The sequence below is a fragment of the Pseudoliparis swirei genome, chromosome 6 (assembly GCF_029220125.1).
Source record: "Pseudoliparis swirei isolate HS2019 ecotype Mariana Trench chromosome 6, NWPU_hadal_v1, whole genome shotgun sequence".
In the NCBI taxonomy this organism is placed as follows: Eukaryota; Metazoa; Chordata; class Actinopteri; order Perciformes; family Liparidae; genus Pseudoliparis; species Pseudoliparis swirei.
The window spans coordinates 14,113,167-14,134,532 of record NC_079393.1 but is presented as its reverse complement, the minus strand read 5'-3'; the positions used below and the strand labels follow the sequence as shown (position 1 = coordinate 14,134,532).

Below are 21,366 nucleotides of genomic sequence, written 5' to 3'. Positions count from 1 at the left end.
AATCAGAGCACGGCTGCAGCAGTCATAGATCAGGAGGTGCTCTATCAATAGTGAACGCTACTTTAAGTGAAAGCTGATGTGATTCAGGCACAATGGAAGAAACCAGCCTCTTCATGCCTTCCTTTCAGCCAACTCCCCCACCATTTTGAAGTTCATCTTTTATATGCCAAACCACTATCTTTCTCCTTTCACCCTGCCTTCTGTTCACGTACATGTTGTACAGTACATGAATAAGTGAAATGCAGAAAGCTCTCTTCACACAAGAGAGGGGGAACATGAGAGTGAACTTGTTTTCCAAGACTCACCGCAGCGTTGCACGTTGCTCTGGCCCATTTCACTCCTCGAGAAAGAGTACTCCTCAAGAAACAGGTGATGTAGGGGGCTTATGCAATGGTTTGAGTGTTTAATCCATAGAATAGGGTTCGCTTCAATTTTGCCATAAGAAAATGTGAATACAAGTGTCAATATAAGGCCCTGAATTGAGCTGTGTATAAATGTTTTTTTATATATCTTTAAAGCAGTTCTTGAGGTACTCACTCATTTAACAAACAAATCATATTTTTATAAAATCAAAGTGGTATACAAGGTTGTGCTTCACAGCTCTGTAGTCTTCTGGACTGAACATATAGTCTGAATCTGGAGAGGCATGTGCTGAATGTTCCCCATGGTTACAGCGACTGTAGGTTAATAGTCAGGGCTCAAGTGGAGATGACAAATCAATGTTTTCTTCAGGATAAGGAAACCTCAAGGCCTCCTGCAATGGAACATGTTTTTTGTAAGAGAAGTTCAATTGTCACACAAGCAGACTGATGGACACACATTCATACATGTGCAGACAATGGTGCCCAGTTGGTTTGACGTCAGCCACTCAGAGTCTCATTTTATTTGAAGAGCCACATTTCTCTCAATACAGGTTTGGACTGCTGTGAGAAAATAGCAGCTGGCCTTGTTCCCACTCATCTTTGTGAGCCTCTCAGGACCTTGTGAATAGATTACACAAGTTCCCTTGTCCATACTCTCTCTCGAGCCCCCCTCCCGCAACAAACAGCCGATATCTTTCATTCGAAATGCAACTGAAAATCCAAACTTCAGCTGGATTCACATCCAGCCAACTTTACTTTCCAAATCTGAAACCCTACAACTTGATTCAACGCTTTAGGCATTTTGAAACCGCTTTTTATCAAAAGTTGTCCAGTTTTCCTCTTCCAGGTCAGAACACAGTCGTGTCTGGAGCAGTCTGCAGCATTGACATGTAAGGGCACAGTGGGTCGGGGGTCGGGTGGCCTTCAGGGCTTCATGTGGTACCTTCTACGGCCATCTCTCTGCGCCGCTGCCTCTGATTGGCCTGCGTGGGGAGCCAGATCTTGACAGGTGTTTGGAAAAGGGACACCTGTTTGTCCATGTGCTGGTCCAGTGATCCATTTACTGGGAGCTGTGGGCAGCGTCTGTGGGACACCCAAAACGGGCCAAGTCATTTAATAAAGAATTACGGCCATGCTTTCCCAGGCCTTCAATGTTTCATGCATCAGAATGCCACAGTGACGGTTAACTCCTGCACACCGCGTGTTGTCCATGCACAGCACCTTCAATGCATCTTTGTGAAGATAATATGTACGAGGGATTCATGTAATAGTTCATGGAACAGCTCTGCTGCTTGCCCTTGTCCACCGCGATCTGGTAATTCCCGCTCACCCACTGTGGTGCTGCAACCCCTCCCTAAATGGCTCGGGCTGGTGGGTGCGGCGTACTGAAGGCTGGCCAGGCTTGTTGTGAAAGTAGAGCAGCCCTGCCCATGTCACGCAGTCGTGCCCGACCAGTCCGACCAAGATATTCCCATAATGAGCAGGTTGGAACCTAAATGTGCAGGTTGAGATCAGATCTTTGGCTCACTGGTGGAGAAAGTGCATAGTTTAACCACAGTAAACACCTAACCCTAACCCTGCCTTTCAGGACCCTAACTAAAGAGGGCTCATTCAGTAAACAGGAAATGAACCAGCAAGGCGTTTTCTTAGAATGAGAAGAATGCCACTGCTCTGTACCGCACCAAACAGTAATGCATCTGTGTTACAATGCCGGCCATTCATTATCTAGAGGACTATCTAAGTGTCTCTCTCTTCTCTCTCTCTCTTCTCTCTCTCTCTCTCTTTTCTCTCTCCCTCTTGGCATTGTCAACACTTCATATGGTTGAAGAGATGTGGGTGTCGGACTGAACTTCTGTATTTTGGTGGACAGCGTCATGTTACTGTATATTAACATTCTTGTGCCCCAAAACGTACATCCGTGAGAAAACGTCTGCATGTGAACGCATGGGCACGGAGTGAGCAGCGAGGGATTGAGAATCAGCTGGTTTTAATGAGCAACGATATTATGCAGGACTCTCATAAAGCCATGGCAAAGGTTTTAGGAAATGTAACTGAGGTTGAGGTGAGAATTGCTGGGTTAGCCGCATTGTCTGAACAGACCTAAACGTACTGTCACATCGCTGTCAGAGGATGTAGCAGCTGTAGAAATACCCCCCCCCCCCCCAGCCCAACACTTGCCGTTCACACACACACACACTGCTCATATGTGCTACACACACTCCTACTCATATAGTTTCTCTTTCTCCCTCTTTCACACACACACACACACATACACATTTTCCACTCTCTTGGGTGATGAAGACCAGAAACAGAGAGTGCGTTCTCATTAGTGTGTGTAGGTTCCTCTCGTCGGGCTCACACTCTGACCCCTGCATCCACAGGAGTCAGTGACCTTCCTGTAGACACGAGGCCTCTGAGGCAGCCCACAGACAAGGCAGGGCGCTACTGTGGACCTGCAGTAGTCTGATAGAGGAACCTTGAGAGCCACACATAAATCATGTTTTGATGTACACTGCCTTGATATCACATGCTGTCACATGCTGTCAGCAAGTCTTGTTAACGCCGCTATTCAGAGCTGTAATGAGGAGCAGAGAACAGCCTGTAAGAAAGTGAGCAAAAGAGCACTGCGTTGCACTTAAGTTGTAAGACATCTTTTCTTTCTTTTTTTCCCTTTAAGTTAGAATAGGCTATTTATTACACCACACCACCGTGTGTACTTATAAGTACTTTGTTTTTACAATAACTGCTACATTTTATGCTCAAATAAGCGTCTTTGACCACATTTAATTATCCATTTTCTTCCACATTAACATTGATGATTTGACAAGTGACAACTATACAGAATTACAGACTGGGACTTTCACTCAAAGTGCTCTACTCTATCTTATGTTAAAAAAACAAAAAACATCATCCTTGTGTGGTGATTTCCACAGGATTATACATTTGTGTATTTTCTTTTGTAGAGTAGTGTTTTCAGCATAACAAACTGTAGGTGCTATTCCACTGCGGATGTTCTGTGGGGCAACATTTTTGTTAATAAAAAAAAAATCCCAAAAAAAAAAAAAAGTGCTCTACTCTAGGATCTTCATACGCAGGGGTTTCTTCCAGCTGGTTGGGTTATGATAACTGAAACATGATGAAAAATGCAAAGACGCACTTGCAGCAAGAGAAGGAAGAACAGAGAGGGATGAAGTGAGGGAGGGTGGAGAAGAAGGGGGAGGAGGACAATATTTAGCTTCCCTGAACACTTGTGAAGGGTGAAAGGATATAGTGACATTTCAGTTGGTGCAGAGCCTTGTATTGAACTACAGTTCAGCCTAGCACTGGTGTAGCAGCTGTTTGTGTTGTACTATGACAAAATAAAGACATTGGAGGACATATAATGATTGTTGTACATGTTTGATTTATATTTTCTATTCTGCATAACAAGCAACACAAAATACAACTGCTGTATTGTTTCTCTTCAATTGTGCAATTTCCTTTCAGAAATTGAGAAACAAAGGCCATAATGACTGTGCTAGCCCTGATCCTGAAGACTGTTTTGGGCACAGCCCCCTCATGGACGACCATTTCGGCAAACTAAACGAAGAGAGTGATTTAATGTACAAGCGCTGTGGTGTAAGTACTTCCTTTGTCTCCTGCTGTTTTTTGTTGATTCCTGTCTTTATGTTGATGTTCACTACAGGCGCTAAACAAGAAAGAACACAGAGGTTGTGATAGCCCGGACCCCGATGCCTCATATGTCCTCACTCCTCACACAGAAGAAAAGTATAAAAAAATTAATGAGGAGTTTGATAATATGATGAGAAATCATAAAATCGTAAGTACTGTCAATGCAACGTTTTTGCTTGGCTTTGTGGCACAAAGGATTTTCACTCTTTTTTTCATTTAACTTTTTCCTCTTTTTGTTACCCCCCCAGAACCTCTGTCAACTTCTTTCAGAGCTACTCTAGTTTAAGATTAATGCCCCCTTCACTGGGTGTGCATTTGTTTCTTATGTTGATTTGTTCTGCAACTGATATTTTGGCACACCCTGATAAGATCACATTTCATGTGAACAGGTGAAATGTTGCATGCTTCTGCTGAAAAGATTACACCCTAGTATCATGGCCATGTTATCATAAATCAAACAGCAGTCGCGATTTAAACACATCAGGAATGTACAGTAAATACTTCCTCGCATAGCATGATAGTTTATAATAAATATCTGCAGGTTGGGTTTTTTTTTCATCTCAAACCTGATTTTTATCTTTTAACGTAAAAAACCCCAGTTCCTTGGTAACGTAAAATTGACAATTTTTCCTTTTGAATCTTTCTATTCAATGCATTCTAGCATAAAATATATCTTACTCCTGAACAGCTCCAGCATTAAAGTGTTCCCAGAGCACACTAACACGACACTATCATTGAGCATCTTCCCTCTCCTTCATCAAGTACCACAGTTGCTCACCCTTTAAAATACCACAAATCTTTTGTGATCTTATCATACGTGACAATATTAGAATTTTGCAAGAACCTAGTGCTTACTAAGCAGTCGTTTTCTCTATGTTCCTGACATGAAGAGCATCACTTTGCCATTAACAAACTAATGATAACACCTGACTGGCTCACAAGATAATGCTATGATGAAATGTTCTCACTGCCACCTGCCATTCTCACTTACGCTTTGCACAGTCAGTACTTTGTAGGTAAATGCAAGTGAGTCACGATTCTTGTAGTTGCGATTCCCCCCCCCCCCACCCCTACACCTCCCCTCCCTCTGCTGCGCTCAGAAACACAATGGTGTTTCAAAAGGCAAAACATCCATATGTAGTGCTGACTGCTGCAATGCCAAAGTGATCACTTGAATGCATGTGTTTCAGTTTTCTGTGTGTGGCGGTAGCACTGAAGATTTGTGTGTATTCTTTGTGTATGATGTTCATGGGAATAAACTTTTTTGGAATGTTATACGGTGTCAATCAACAGCCCTCATGTCAGGCAGAAATGTTTCTTGAAATGTTTTGTTACAAAGCAACAGCCAAGTTTAAAATGTGCACTGCGGTATGTCCTTGTTTATTAAAGCAAACCCTCGAGGGAAGCTCTCTGTTAATGATGCCATGACAACCACTGACCCAACAGATTCATCATTAGACCTTGGGTTTTGAGTGTGTTTGTGTGTAAACTTCTGTATGTGTGTGTCTCCCTCTTGTAGCCCACAGCATTGCCTCAGCAGAACTTCTCCATGCATGTGGCTGTGCCTGTATCCAACCCGAATGCCATGTACCAGCCAGGAGGGACTCTGGGCAGCCAGGCCCTGGCAGCAGCCGCGGCCTCCCTGAGTGACAGCGGGATGCTGTCCGCTCCACAGGCCTCTCTGCACAGGCATGTGGGCTCAAGTGGAGGACAACAGAGGCCCACCAGTGCAGGTTAGCAGACAACAACCCCTGTTATTTGGTCAAAGTGGTGCACAGAGGATGATCCAGACCACTCAGTGGGATTCATTTCATTGATTTAAACACCCTTTGTGTGTGTTCCTATGCGATTTATATCATCTTTACCTTCGCATTGAAAATGCCGGAAGGTTATGTTTTGATCGCCGTGTATTTATTTATTTATTTATATGCGTGTTATTCGCAAAACTCAAAAAGTATTGAACCGAATCGCATGAAATTTGGTGGGATGATTGTTTATTATCCGGGGACCAGTTGATTAGATTTTGGGATCGATCGGGTCAAAGGTCAAAGGTCATGAACAGGTCAAACTCTTTCGCAGAACTCAAAAAGTATTGAACCGAATCGCATGAAATTTGGTGGGATGATTGTTTATTATCCGGGGACCAGTTGATTAGATTTTGGGATCGATCGGGTCAAAGGTCAAGGGTCATGAACAGGTCAAAATGTTCTTGAATCGCATGAAATTTGGTGGGATGATTGGTTATTATCCGGGGACCATTTGATTAGATTTTGGGATCAATCGGGTCAAAGGTCAAGGTCAAGGTTATGGAAAGGTCAAACTCTTTTTTTACCATAGCACGATACATTTTTGTCCAATTGGCATGCAACTAATGCCAAAATGTTCATAATTCAATGCCCAATCTTGTGATATGCGAAGGTATGCGCTCTACCGAGTGCCCATTCTAGTTCTAATGATGTTTTGTTTGTGGAGCAATTTGACAATTCTGGAGACAAGTGATGGTTGTCATCCAGGAAGACGTTACCATCACCTAGCATAGCATAGATAGATAGATAGATAGATGGATACTTTATTAATCCCGGGGGAAATTTAGGTCATCCAGTAGCTTATACACTTAACTTAACTCACAAACATACATACACAAATCACAGTAGAATCACAGTAGAAAAACAATACACATTGGGAGAACATGTTCACAGGGAGTAGGGTGTATACAGATATTATACAGATATTACAGTGTGCAAAGTGATATAAATAGTACAGTCTGTGCAATGGGCTAGTATAGCCAGTAAAAAGAGTAAAAAGATGGACAGTGGGATGGAAAAATAAAGAGCTGAGAAGAAGCAGGGACGAAAAGCTAGCTTGGTTTTCTTCAATACTTAAAACAACGTATTCCTGTGACGCTCAAAAACACTTCTTTTTTTTGTTGTCTAGCATTTGTGTCAGACTCTTTGCTGGTAGCTTGATGATAACACCACTTACTCCATCCAATCAAGATATGGTTATGGCACATCACCCTGTAAAACCACAATACTTTCCCAGTGTTGCTCGGCAGATCTTTCTGCTTGGAGTCAGGCAAGCGGTTTCCTAAAGCTTACATTCTTTATTTTCTCTAAGCTAGGCTAATTGTTTCTTGGCTCTAGCTTCATACTTTGCGTGTACACATGGGTTTGGCATCAATCTCATAATCTAACTCTGCAAGACAGTAAATAAGCGTATGTGTGAAATTATTCCTCTGGTTTTTCTGGTTGTCTCCGATGCATGTAGAGCTGTATTATATTTCTCGGTGGCTTTGGATGTAAACGGCCTCAGGTCAAGCAATCATGTCATAACACACTTGAGCTCATGTTTGTGTGATGTTTTTTCACACCCTCTAACATGCTCATCATCACACTATCTGCATCGTGGAACAACAATGTCAGTCTACATTAGTACTTTTGTGAGTATTCTGACTCAGTCAATCCAGACGGCTTTTGAAGATTCAGCTCCACTGCATGCGATAGAAGTACAGGCAACAAGTTGTGAAATGCTTCATTCAAAATGAACCACATGTAAATAATTGTCTAACACCTCCCCAAACGCAGGGGTTCACTTGGCTGTTTTTCACAATGACGCCTGTCTCTTGATTATTCACTGCTTTATGTGTATTGATTCTTATCGGAGCAGCAGATTTCTAAAGCTAACACCATGCTCATGTGGCAAAACTTGCATTCTGGTTGTTTTAGGTGTTTCTCTTTAAAGCGTCTACTTGGTAGAGTTTTCCTGTGACATTGAGAAGAGAATACAGCAGATGATTTCTAAGAGAAGAATACTTGCTTGTCGCTGCTGAATCCTCATAATGGATTTCTGTAATCACCATCTCCGACTTTATAAACCTAACAAAACAACATTCTGCAAGCTCGATGTCGCTCTCTTTAGTCATACAGTATATCGAACATGTTCCCATCACGAGGACACTGGCGAGAGCACATGCCTCCCTTTTGTGCGCTGTGAAGTTAGAGCTCCATGACATTTTCATGTCTTGTCTAGCATCTCCATCACATGATCTGCTAGCTTGCAGAAGGATGCAGATGGTGAGAGTGTGCTCACCTGTGTGCGGATGTGTCGGCGCGCATCACGGCAGAGCGACCCGAGAAGTGTTAACGGGGGTGCTGAGCGATTAAATATATCTATTGTTCTGTTTTGTGGTGCCCCCTCAGGACTTGGTGCCCTACGCGCAGCGCGTAGTGCGCGTTATGGGAGCGGCGGCGCTGGGCTTAGCCCAGAAGAGTGAAGCAGCGAAATGTTTAGACATAGAAACACTCTCAGACAGCAGCTTGCTGTTACGTGCGCCTGCTGCCAGCCTGACTCCGCTGTTTTGGGTGAATGACGTCACGTGCGACCTGGAGGTGTTAACCACTTGTGTGCCAAATCTTTTTATTTTTTTATTTTTAAATTAACATTCGGGGCTAATTAAAAAACATCCGGGGCTTTAGCCACCGGGCAACGTATACTATGATTGTTAAATGCATGTGTGAGAGATGGGAAATGGCTCCGCAGCATTCACACAGGGTGGTGTTTGTGCTTGAAACCAACCCGAGTAAAACCAGGCGTCACAATCAGCTGTCCAACTGACTTTGACAGGTGAACAAATGCGGCCTTTTCTTTACACTTGTCACCTCTGTGTAGTCCTCCCTCATCCTGTGTCCTTCCCTTTATTGACAGGTGCATCTGTTTCCCCCCCACTGCTCTGGCAGGCCTTATAAGGCTGGAGAAGGTCTGTAAGATGCCTCGGCCAGCATAACCCTTTAGGTATTCGGGCCATGACATCCCACTAAGTCCTCAGTACACAATGACCGGACAGCCTGTCATGGCTGCAATGTGCTGTGTGAGAGGCGAAGGCAGGTGGAGTTTAACTCTTTCCTTGTCACTTAGCTCGCCATACTCCACATAACGTTTCTGACCAAATGCAGTTTGTTGTTACAAACTGATACAATATTTAATATTCATAGCTTGTGGACGACCACAAGAAGGTAGGCTTACAATGAGATATTAGAACTTATGAAGAGCACCTCGGATCGGTTTACAACATTTATCGAGAGGGCTGGGGAGGTCTTAAGTTTAGGGTGTGGTACTGGGTCGGGGTAGAGTTAGGATCCTCTGCCAGGTGCGTCAGCATTTGGCACAGTGTGAGAATGCTGCAGCTGTTGTTTGTACCAAGTGTGTAGAACAGAAGAGAGATTGGAGGAACCTCTCCAGCCCTGCTGTCAGATGACCATTCCTGACATAGCTCTGATTTTTCACAAGTAACCGCTTTGACCAGAGCAGAAGCATTTCAACGTGGCCAGATGGACGATGTGCTGTGTGAGATCTCTACTCCTGTTCGACGGTCTCACCAAGTTGTATATTTGTATATTCTTTAAATGGCAAATAGAAGATTAGTAGATTATTTTTCCACACAACTGTTGGGTCCATGTTGATGATGGGCAGCTGGGTTAATTGGGGAATCCAGTTTTTTTTAAACTTATTGGCTGATTTTGAAAATTGCCTGAATTGCAATCACATTGTTCATTGTGACACGAACATTCTGCAATGTTTTCCATGCAAACAAATGTAAGACTTATTTCTTTAAGTAAGCCATCTGTTGTTGTTCTTGCCGAGTCTATAGTTCTACAACTACTACACCTTCAACAAAAACAATCTCTTTGTGTCTAATTTTATACTGTTACTCTGGTGTGCAGTTCTTTAATAGATATTTTCTTACAACAGCTCATACAATTACACTTAATTACAAGCTGGTCCTTGACTGGCAAGAATTTAGAAGTTGTGGTGAACGGGTAGGATTCATTCAAGAACATGATCTGTCTTTTGAAATAGTGTCATCAAATCTTTTATTGTTGGTGGATTGAATATGAAACATATTCAAAGTTAAAGGGCGATGATGGGTTTGTTTTTCTTGCTTAATAAAAAAAACAACCGGAGCAATTATTAGCCTTGTTGCCATGTGCCTTTTAGTCTTAACAAATCACCTTCTGCACATCCTGTATGGACGTAGTTTTCTGAGACACAACAATAGCATCTATTATTAGAAAACGGTCTTGGAGGACTTGATTTGCGTCTATTATTTCTTATTATTCATCAAGAAATATTCTCTTTCGCCTGAACATGACACAGATCGGCTAGTCTTTTCCTGAACTTAAAATGAAACCTGAATGTTTCAGTTGTAAACACAACACTTATGTAATGCCCCTTCCTAGACTGTGTTAATAATTCAAGACAATGAACAGAAACCAAACAGCTTTCAACACGCGCTGGTTTCAGTCAGAGAGGATTTATTGGTACTACAGAGCCGTTAATGAAGACTGAATATGGAATGAGGGGCAGACATCCGAAAAGCCCACTGAAACGTTCCCGTTGAAAGGCTGGGTCTTAACTTGTGGCTGTTACCTTGGCTCAAACTTAACTTTGTGGTCCGCGTATTTGATCAGACATGTGTTCCCTTCTTGGCAAGTATTTGAAAGAAGTGGGATTTATGTATCATCAGACATCTGAAGATATAATCAGAGGCAGATTCCAAAGATATGTGAGTCAGGTGGGTTAATCCAAGTCTAAATTAGCTGGTGAATACAGCACTCTTCGTCTGTCTGTCTTCACCCTGTGAAGCACTGGCACTGGTTCTGGTGGTTGAGAAGTGAACAAGGAAGATTACTGAAATGTTTCTAGAAACTGTGTAAGCGCATCCTCTTTTCTGTCACGTTCTATGTCGGAGAAAAGACGCAACAGTCTTAAATAATATAACAGTTACAGCAACAGCTTTGTTTATTAAATTCAGTGGATTAATGCAGCGTAAGATTTAGACATTCACTGTGGCTGGGCACCCAATATGTTTATTGTTCTTGGCTCTGTTAAAGTAACATTTTCTAAAAACAACACTATAAAGGACAGTGAACAATGCAGATAGGCTACAGACACAGATGTATTTAATAGAATAAGTAAATAGCCAGTAACAAGATTGTGTACATTTTGCTCAAAAACATAAATTCCAGAATAAGCTCTTTTTCTGGAGTACAGTGCACAATGTATTACATTTAGCATTAACATATGTATGTTAAATGAAGGAATATATACATATAATGTAATCATATATGTATTTTTGAGGTTGGATAAACATGTTTGATGTCTTGTAATCGCATGACAGAGAGACACAGAAATAGAAACTAACCAAAGGGTGACTGATATTTTTCAACGTTCAGCTTGAGTCTAGGTGACAGCAATCTTTTACAATTGGTACAGTATTGAGCCAGAGCACTGCAGGTGGCCGCCGCTAAACGGGCTGCTCAACGTCCACTAAAGGTGCTTGTTTGGGCCACTGACTCAGATTGTTATTCTTAATGTGTGACAACATTATGGAAAGGAAAGAGAAATAACATGTTTTTCTTAGCTGTCTTAGTTTCTCGTTTTGAATGCCGCATCCACAATATTGTCAAAATCAGCTAACTATTCAGACATGATAATGAAAATATTTCATTTAAGATAATGTGAAGTTATTCGCTCTGTACTCCAACACAACAAACTCTCAACACCAACATCTCTCAAACTCTCACTCACGTTGTCCCTGTTCCCAGCGAAGGGGAAGAAGCACATTTTTATTTCTCTGTAGGGTCCTGTCCATAGTGTTGTCAGAGATTTATATGGACAATATGAGCCCGTCTGTGGCCAAGTGGACATACCATGATGGGGAGTAGTTACCCCACATTCGTTTTGTGGCTGCTGTCTGCAGCACTGTGGCTCAATACTGGACCAGTTTCAAAAATTGTTGTCCCCATTAGTCACTTCAACACAAAAACAGGGGAAACCAGGGTCAAGAAATGTAAAATCCCAACGTTACTAAAGATTCAGTTGGTAACTTTTGTTTCCGTCACTTTATCTTGACAGTAGTGCATAAATCAGAGAATCCGGATAAAAGAAAATATGGTTCCTCAGCCTCCTCTTAGTGCTCCTAATGGCATTTACAAGATTCCAGCGAGCCAAAGGAAAACAACCAGAGCTCGGGAGTCTCTCACACAGCTGTTGATCACTGCTCGTGAAGCTGAGTCTCTGTGTTACAAGCACAACATCAGCGCTCACTGATTGTTATTGGAAAGTCTTAACTTGCCGTATTGCCAAGCTTCAAACAATTCCTTTACATGACAGTCTATTTGCACTAACATGTCATGCCCACTGAATGACATCTCCACTGCTTTTAACCAGGTTTGCTATTTTTAGGGCCTTGGACATTTACTCTGCTAATTCTGTAAACATTGTTTTCTTGCAGCAGCCAAGTCTTCTATGATCAAAGCCAGAACGGGCGGCAATAGCTGCCTGTACGTACTGTTGATTCAGCTGTGAGATACGATTGTCGGCTTCATAACTGTTTATTTGACCGTGAATTGTTGCTGTCGTTATCTGTAGTCAGAAGGGCTATTGTTCCATTATGTTCCTTAGCAAGAGCCTACTCATGGTGCACACACTTTGTGTTTCACTGGGACACACTGAACACAATGGAGAAGTCAGCCACTTGTTGAAGTGTTGCTGATCTGTTGATGCAGCGCTAGACGTCATTAAATCCTTTATCCCTTTGTTTTCAAGACTTAAACATAAAAGTATAGTTTTTACTTAAAATCCATGCGCACTTGAAATGTTGCATTCTTTATTTTTATTTTACAACTCACAGCTTCATTTTTCTTCGGTTTAGTGTGGATTAGTGTGGAATCGGCAGCATCCCGCCTGATTCAGATCGACTCACAGTAGCTTTCAATTGAAAAAAGGAATCTGGAGGTCGACTAAAACATGAACATTTATCTTTTCTTGACTCCTGTGTTTAAAAAAAAAAGAGTATTTATCATTTCTTGGAGTATGTCTCAAAGTAAATGGTTCTCTGTCCACAACCACTGATAATATTCACCCTTTGCATGGGATAGTTGTCCAGCAATAGAGTGGGAGTGAGGTAGGTTGGAGTTCCTAAAATACATTGGAGGGGACTAATCTCTTTGCTAAGAAAGGAAATGACTCGTGACGATGCCATGCGCATCAAGGTATGAATGTGTAAAGTGTGTCTTGCACTTTGCTGTTGTTTGTGTGCACAGTGTAAAAACAACACCAACAGATCCTTTATTGTTTTTTTATTCAACTGTAATGGCAGCTATTTCTTTTAAGCAGTCACAGTACATTTGTCAGTGAACTGCTCCTCGTCCCAAGATGCAAAGAATTGACTTTGATGTAATCATTCACAATAAAAATAAAGGGCTCATCAATTTTGAAATGGACATTTTATTTTTGTAAATGTGCAGGATAATTATCCAAGTCTATTAAAACTTCCCAGAGGGTTGGAAACACTTAGCGCTGCATGCTGCAGCAAGCTGGAAAACAACGCTGTGTGAGAGGTTTGCTTGATGACTGTGAGTGTTGTCAGTCACAGTCCATGGTTTCATGATGTGTTTCTGTCGCTGTGTACATCTGCAGGGAACGGTTTTGTTAACCCCAGAGGCTCTCCAGGCGTCCTCAGCACACCCAGCGGCAATGGCCTGGGGAAAGTCATGCCCACCAAGTCTCCACCACCACCTGGAGGGAACATGGGAATGGGAGGCCGCAAGCCAGACCTACGGGTTGTTATCCCTCCATCGAGCAAAGGGATGATGCCCCCACTGGTGAGTACGGAGCACACCACTGCACACAAGTATCCCCAGCTAAAGGACCTTTAAGTACCTCTGCTGCAGGGCGGATCAGAGCTGTGTTTAGTCTCATCTCCACTTTAACAGCAGAATGTTTTGCAACATTTTGCCACAACCGTTTTTTGATAATATCACTTGGACGTGTAGCTTGCGAAGGACTGTTCATCTGCCAAGTGTGACTCACGCACAGGGTGAGCAGGCCACACCTGAGCAGCGTTCTTCTCGTGCTGTATTCTTCTTCTTTCACCGCCATTAACATGCGGGAAGAGCCAAGGATCTGCAACCTAGGTGTCATAACTCACACTCACTTATTCACGTATAAATGAGGGGCTTTCTCCAACTATAATAATGAAGGGGCACAGCACTCTGACCACAGCGAACACCTGAGGCTAAACTAGACTCTCCTGAACTGTTAAAAAACAAACTGTAAGTGTTTTTCAGACAGCCGGCCAGCAAATATACTGTTTCCAACTTTGCATGTTCCTGATGTTGTCAGCAACAGGAGCCACTCCAGGAAAATGATTGTGTTTGGTAAATAAACCTTGGGTTACTGTGGGTGCTTCAAGTAGCCTGGAGCCGTTTCTAAACATTGTGTGTTACCAATGTCGGCATGGAATCGGGAGAGCAGGACATGTTGCATTGTAAGAGGTCTGAAACAGGTTCGGCAGAGAGGTGCTGTTGGTACTTTTGGAGTGGTAGAGGCTGTGGAGGGCGCCGGCTGTGGCAGGTCTGCAGACAGCCTGTCATTAGGCCATAATGGTATTAAATTAATCACATCTCAGTGTGACAGAGTGTAGATGAAGACTTAATCAGGGGCCCAGGGTGTGAGCCGGATAATATCTTGTCGCCCTTGTCGTGTCTTCCTGCCGCTATTGATTGAGTGTCGTTATTAAGACAGCCCTGGCCTGGTCGCAGTATGTCCCACAGCACAGAAGAGATGGAAGATGGGCTGCGGTTGCTCTTTCAGCACTGGGAGGATTTGAAATACTCTCCTCTACTAAGTACTCTGTGGCCGTTGTTGCTACCAGCGAAGAAGCTTCATATGTAATTTCAGGTTCAGAGATAATTGCAGTCTCTCATTCAGGATCAGATTAGTGTTATCAATATCCAGAACAAATCTATACTATTTCCTATTCTCACTGTCGTTTGTCCGGGATATGACTGCTTATTAGTCCTTTATTTACATGATAGAGACAAGCTTATCGGGTGCCTGTGCTTTGCAAAGAAATGGTTTACGACTAACAACAGACTATAGACATGTGTGATTTCACAATGACTGGAGAAGTCATGCACACTTTTATGTTCCTGAATGCCCCTTTTACTGTCAAATCTAGATAGCTGGCACAATTTTTCAGAGCGATTTACAGATTTACTGTAACTCTGCCTCTCTTCTTCTCTTCTGTTGAGGGCAGTCGGAGGAGGAGGAAATGGATTTGGTGAGTTTTGATAAATGCCTGGGCAAATGGCTGAAATGTGCTCATGCTTCCGGCAATCACACATGCAAGACCGAAGGCAGTGCTCAAACCGGAGATTGGCTCTTAGAACTGCCAGCAATAATAAATAAATAAAATGTTTTGTCACTGCATGTTTTGGGTTTGGCCTGTGAAAATTGCCTCAGCCTGTTAAATTGGCTGCTCCGTTCCCAACACGTCAACGTTAGTCATATACCACCAGGAGTGTGCGTGCGTGTGTGTGTGCGTGTGTGAGAGAGAGAGAGAGAAAAAGAGAGAGAGTGTGTAAGAGAGAAACTAAGCGTGTGAGAGTCAGAGAGAGAGGAAGCTGTGTGCTAATTAAAAAATATACTTTTTTTTCTATTGTAGGCATAATCTGAAAAGTTTAAGAATACATTTGGTGTTGGGCAACAATCTTAATGATTAATAGTGTTCCTAAGAAGAGAAGATGACATCATTCTAAATGACATCATGCTGTGAGGGTTTGGTGAAGTCATCTGGCTGGAGAACAATGCAAGGAAACCATCAGCTAGCTCATGATGCAAAGCTGCTTCACATGTAACCGCTGGCAGCTGCACAGATGTTTATTACATTGTATTCTGACGACTTGTTACAGTATTGTTTAAAACTATACCTGCATTGATTAGTGGAGTTGGAGTGTGTGCATTTGTAGCTCACCGCGCAGTTTGCAGCATGACCCCACCGTGCTGTGTAGGTGTGCATTTGTGTGGACTGCATGCCGGCCACTGCACTAAAAACCATAGCAGCTTCACTCTACGTCACTCTGGGATTATCCTCAGTTAAGAGTTGTTGATTTGATTGTAAAACTGATCACTGGACTCCCTTTGATCTCCGAATGAGTCGCCAATAGATGCTGTTGCATGGGGCTTGCCCATCGCAGGTGTTCCTCACCCACACTATCCCTAAAACAACGTTATTTTTAACATCTTACAAAGTGATTAATAATGTGTTGTGTCTGTTGCTGCATGTTGGTTCTTGTGATGACTACTTCTGTCTCTTGTCTCTGAAATATATATTTTATGTGATTACTGAAATCTTTTAATCTTTTTAATCGTTTAAAGCCTGTGATAATTATTTTGGGGATACATTCTGTTTGTTTTATTCATACACATATATTTTAAGTGAAATATATATGGGTCATATCATAAAATCCCATAACAAGTACATTCGTTTTTGAACGTCTCTTCCAGTGTTGTTATACTCGTTTTGACATATTTGTAAAAACACAAACATATCGATCAGAATATTGACTTCCATGGAGCTACACCACCACCTGGTGGTAGCCTTTGTTATAGCATTGATTACTCAGATTACCTACACAATATACATATAGTGTGTACAAATCATTGAAGTAAACTATATAAAGAACATATTATATATAAAACATAGCAAGCATAATAAATATTACACATTAACAAAAAACTAAACTAAAATTAAACAGAGTTTGGGCGATGTGCCAATTTAAAACATTGCTCCAAATTAAATGTCTTAAATGATAAGACAGTGTGTCCATTCCTTAGTATTAGAGTGTGTTGTTTTGTTGTGTTATATTTTATGTTTATCCATTTTCCTTGTTGTTTTGTTGTGTTTTGCAGAACAACCAAAGGATAAGCAGCTCCCACTCCAGCCAGCCACTGGCCACTCCAGTCGTGTCTGTCACCACCCCCAGCTTACCCCCACAGGGACTGGTCTACTCCGCCATACCCACCTCCTACAACCCAGCTGGTGAGTCTGGCCTTCCTCTCCCCTCTGACTGAAAACAACCGCCTCTACCATACCACACACTGTTGGTTCTTGCTCATTTCTCAGTGACACATGGTGTTGTAGCTGAAATAAGTTCTCACAGTGTTTGGCTTGTTTTTGTTTTTCCAGAGTTCTCCCTGAGCAGTGCGGAGATCTCTTCCCTACAGGGCTTCAGCTCTCCTGGGCTCTCACTGGGCTCCATGTCGGCATGGCAACAGCATCAACTGGGCCAGGCAGCTCTTAATTCTTTGGTGTGAGTAACACACTTGCAAACAAAGGCACACTCTCCAGACGCCCTCACATAAATGCAACACCCACTGTGCTCTGTGATATCATGCTGAATCGCACATCTACATATCCCTGGCTTCTCACGTTGCCGCACTTCACATTTGATGTCTCATTTTCCGACTGAGCTCAAATTGTCATGCTTATCTTCTCTGCAGTGGTGGAGGTCACCTACCTCAGGGCTCCAACCTCTCCATCAACACCAGCCAGAGCATAAACATCAAGTCCGAGCCCATTTCGCCGCCACGGGAGCGTGTCCCCCCATCTTGCTTTCCCCATCAGCAGCTGCAGCAAGGGTCCAGCCGACAGGAAATCCTGGGACGTTCACCCGCTGACAGCCTCAGCTCCTCCTGTAGCTCTTACGACGGCAGCGATCGCGAGGACCACCGGCCAGACTTCCACTCCCCGTTGTGTCTGGGCAGGCCCCCTGCTGGCTCTGAGGACAGGGAGAGCCCCTCGGTCAAGCGCTTGCGCATGGACACATGGGTGACATAAAAAGCTCCAATGAAGCCTTCAGTCACCAGTCAGTCAGAGAGGGGGAGGGGTTAGACGTGGAGATAAAAGAGAGAGCAAGGGTCCTTAAAGCTATCATTATGATACTATTATCCAACTCCATTTCAATTTGTAAGATGACTGAGTGGCAAATGTTATAAGATGTGTCAGGACATATCTAAAGTAAATTCTTAAACTGATACAGTAAGATTTTTAAAAAAAGACTCACTTAGCTGGACTGAATTATTATGCACAAGCAGTTGGTATCAGGTACTTGGTGCAATTCAGATGGCATTTGCTGAAGAGAGATGTTTAATGGAAATTGTTAAACAATAGGCGGTAGATTATTGTAGTCACTGGTCTAGTCAGACACTTACATGTAGTTGCTATATTGCTGTTTTGCTCGCAAGTTGCAATCAATCAGAGAAAGTTGTGTTGCTTTCAGGCTGAGGACCCTTACATATGATGTTCACTGCAAGAACTATCTTTTAAAATCATGCTGTAACCACACAATACCTTTATCTCAAGTGGCCTCTTGTAAGTTATTGATTCAGGAGATACAGAGAATTAAGACTACACAGGAAATTGGATCACACAGTAAATAATAACAGTTGAGACTACTTTAATGGAAAAAATGAAAAAATACAGTTTTTTACTGAAGGTAAAAAACAAAATAGCAACTGAATTTATTGCAATAATGACATACTATTCATTTTATAATTTAAAAGAGTAGGATATATAAATGTGCAATTTAGATAATGCGAACCTGTCCAGTTGAGCTGGTGAGAAAATCAACATGTTCACATTTGTGTAACAGTTCATCAGTAACATAAGCCAAAGCTATTCTTTTGTGTTGTTTTGTACAGTTGCTACAGTTTCCTTACAAGTCACTCAAAGCACCATTTCTGTCATCAGTTTTATTTTTTATTGTGCTTTATTGCAAACAGTGTAAAGTCATATAAACCAGATCTTGAATCGATATCTAAAGCCATGAACATTTGCTGTTCTGTTTGTATAATTGATAATTTGAGCCAAACATTTTCTTTTGTTATGTATATAGCGACTTTAATATATATCACCAGGGTGTGAGTACATACTGTAAGTACTGTACCAACACCGTTTTCAAGAAAAGTATATTTTTGTGGATTTCAGCCAAGTTTACAAGAGTATACTGTAAAAAGTAGATCATTCACTGGTCAATATTTGCTATTTTGTTAATTTTACTGTAATCTCATCTAAATTGAATTGAATTGAATTTGTTTTTTCTCTCTTTATTAGTGATGACCGTTTGTCCTGAATACATTGTAAGAGCAACGCTGTGAGGTTGAAGTTCCACTATTTTCTAACTTGTGAAGGATGATCACAAGGCTAGGGGAAATGAGTGTTTCTTCCCTCCTATTGTAGTTGTACACCAGCAGCTGCTAAATGCACTGCCAAAATTCAACCCTGAGGTCCCAGCCCCACACTGAAGAATAATCCATTGTTATTGCATGTAGCTCAACTGTCATCTCTCAAGTTCTTTCCACTATCCTGTTAATGCTTCACTGATTTAAAGCAGAAGACAAAACGTGGCAGAAGTGGCTGCTGACCTTCAGACAAAACTGATCATGCCTGTGCATACATATGTGGTTGTAAATATCAGTCCTAATTATGTACAAAATACTTATGTGTTTCCTGAATTGGCCCCAGAAATGAATTGTATCTTATATCAATGCCCTAGTACTAGTAAGACTACTTTAGGCTTTGGGAGCCGGAAAAGTGAAAATCTGAAGGCGTTGAAGAAGGTGTTGCGGCAGTTTTATCACCACGTGCAGAGACAGGGAGGGAAAAGAAAGGCTGTGACTTGTTTTCTTCTTCATCATCACAGGAGCAAATAATTCAGCAGCTAAATCAGAGACACAATGTCATCGACCCCAATCTCACCGCTGGATTGCACACATTTATATGAGAAGTTTGCTGTACGCGAAAGATATCGCTCTGTATTCACCGGGACGTATCTTGTGTGTGCTTCTGAGGTTTCTCCGCCCCATCATCAGCTCCATGGTAGTTCTCAATATACAACCGTAAGGATCTATGCAGTTTTAGCCCCAATTCACAGCACATATGAAGAATATGATGTCATCATAGGTCACGTTCAGTCCACAGGGCATCAGGAAGAAGAGCATCTGAGGATTGACTGTTAGCCTCTTATCCTGTAGTGCCACACCTGGAGTTACATACAATACATATGATTAAATGATTGATTTGGATACCCCGGGGCAATCTCTTCACGTTCATATACATTGGTAGACATACTTTACATAATATGTAGTAATCCATAATGTAATCAAGTTTAACAAAGCAGGTGAAAATAGCAATAATAAATGGCTACAACAAAAATAGTCTGCCTGTTTTGGCAGCACCACCTCATAGTTGAGCACATACTTTAGCACTTGATAACACATCAGGGAGTTTTGTAGTTTGTCGGTCTATATGCACAGTTAGGAAATGCCTTATCCCTAAGAAAGATGATACTTACCATTTTTATTTAATTCTCTCTTATTTAAAAAGAAGAAAAAAGACAATGCAGATATCACTCAAACGTAACCAGAACTGCCTCTTCTCAGAAAAGACCCACATAAGAAAATGCCCGGTGAATGCACGGCGATACACTTCACTTTGCTATTTTGGTCCACGTTGAAATTGTGCACAACTGATGAATGTGAAAGAAAAAGGTTATCAACCCGGAGAGAACTTTCTTCACTTTGCTGTGTAAAAGGACACTGCTTTGCTTCTTGGCTTTTATAAACAGAACTATGTGTTTGGTAAGTGTTTGTAGTTGATAGTTCACTGAACTAAAGAAGCTGTTTTCGGTTTGGTTGCTCAGACCGTTTGGCGGCACAAGCTGGACTTTGTTGCCAATATTGAAATTATTTGTTTCAAAATTGAAAGAAATTTTAAGTTAACATTTTCTTTCCCTTGAATGTGTTATTTTATTTTCATCATACAATAAATATTCAAGTGAACTTTTTATTAAACAATTAAGATACTATGCTAGATATTGTTGTACAAAATTTGTATTCATCACAAAAGTACAAATATTTGCTTTTAATGTGTAATTTAGTTTATCTCTCTTATTCTGTATAAAATGAAGTAAAGAACTCTTACATAGAATTTGTTCTCCTGTGAAGTCCCAAACAGTAGAAACTGTCAACTTTATTAAACACCTCAGTGTATGCTCAACCTGAACTCAATGTCTTTTCATCTTTGAATTTAGTCTAGAATTTGCATTGCTGTTCATTGTGTGCATTAGCTAGTGCACTAAGGCTACTGCCATTGGTGAAGATCTTCCTCTCACAGACTTTATGTGAGAGAATTCTTTGACATGCTTTCTATATTTACTGTAAGTATTTCAGACATACTGGATTAATAGCTACATGCAGTGTAGCATCCAGTGGTTGGAGAAGTAATAAATTAAAAATAAATTAATATTGTATTACAAGCAAAAGTCTTTCATTAAAAATCTTAAATAAAATTGTATTATTGAAATGTAAAAAAATCAGGAGTTGTCATTATACGAGTAATACTTCGCCATCTAAATTTTATTATTGGATTATTATACTATGGCATTCAGCAGTGTGCTGATGTCTAAACTCAATCTGAGAGAGCTGA

The 21,366-nt window shown here is 41.6% G+C and overlaps 1 protein-coding gene across 6 annotated transcripts in view; it reads left to right on the top strand.

The window, feature by feature from the left end:
• mef2aa (myocyte enhancer factor 2aa) overlaps positions 1-20,943 on the top strand; it is an 82,002-nt gene extending 61,059 nt beyond the window's left edge. For 3 of the 6 annotated variants that reach the window (XM_056417621.1, XM_056417622.1, XM_056417620.1), the window contains 7 exons: positions 4,048-4,182; positions 5,554-5,767; positions 13,515-13,699; positions 15,136-15,159; positions 16,791-16,920; positions 17,068-17,191; positions 17,382-20,943. In XM_056417621.1, the coding sequence (XP_056273596.1) occupies positions 4,048-4,182; positions 5,554-5,767; positions 13,515-13,699; positions 15,136-15,159; positions 16,791-16,920; positions 17,068-17,191; positions 17,382-17,718 (1,149 nt within the window). In that variant the 3' untranslated portion in view covers positions 17,719-20,943. Of the gene's footprint in view, positions 1-3,848; positions 3,981-4,047; positions 4,183-5,553; positions 5,768-13,514; positions 13,700-15,135; positions 15,160-16,790; positions 16,921-17,067; positions 17,192-17,381 lie in introns of all 6 variants that reach the window. The other 3 variants (XM_056417624.1, XM_056417625.1, XM_056417626.1) reach the window with 3 other exon arrangements.
• Positions 20,944-21,366: the final 423 nt, after the last annotated feature.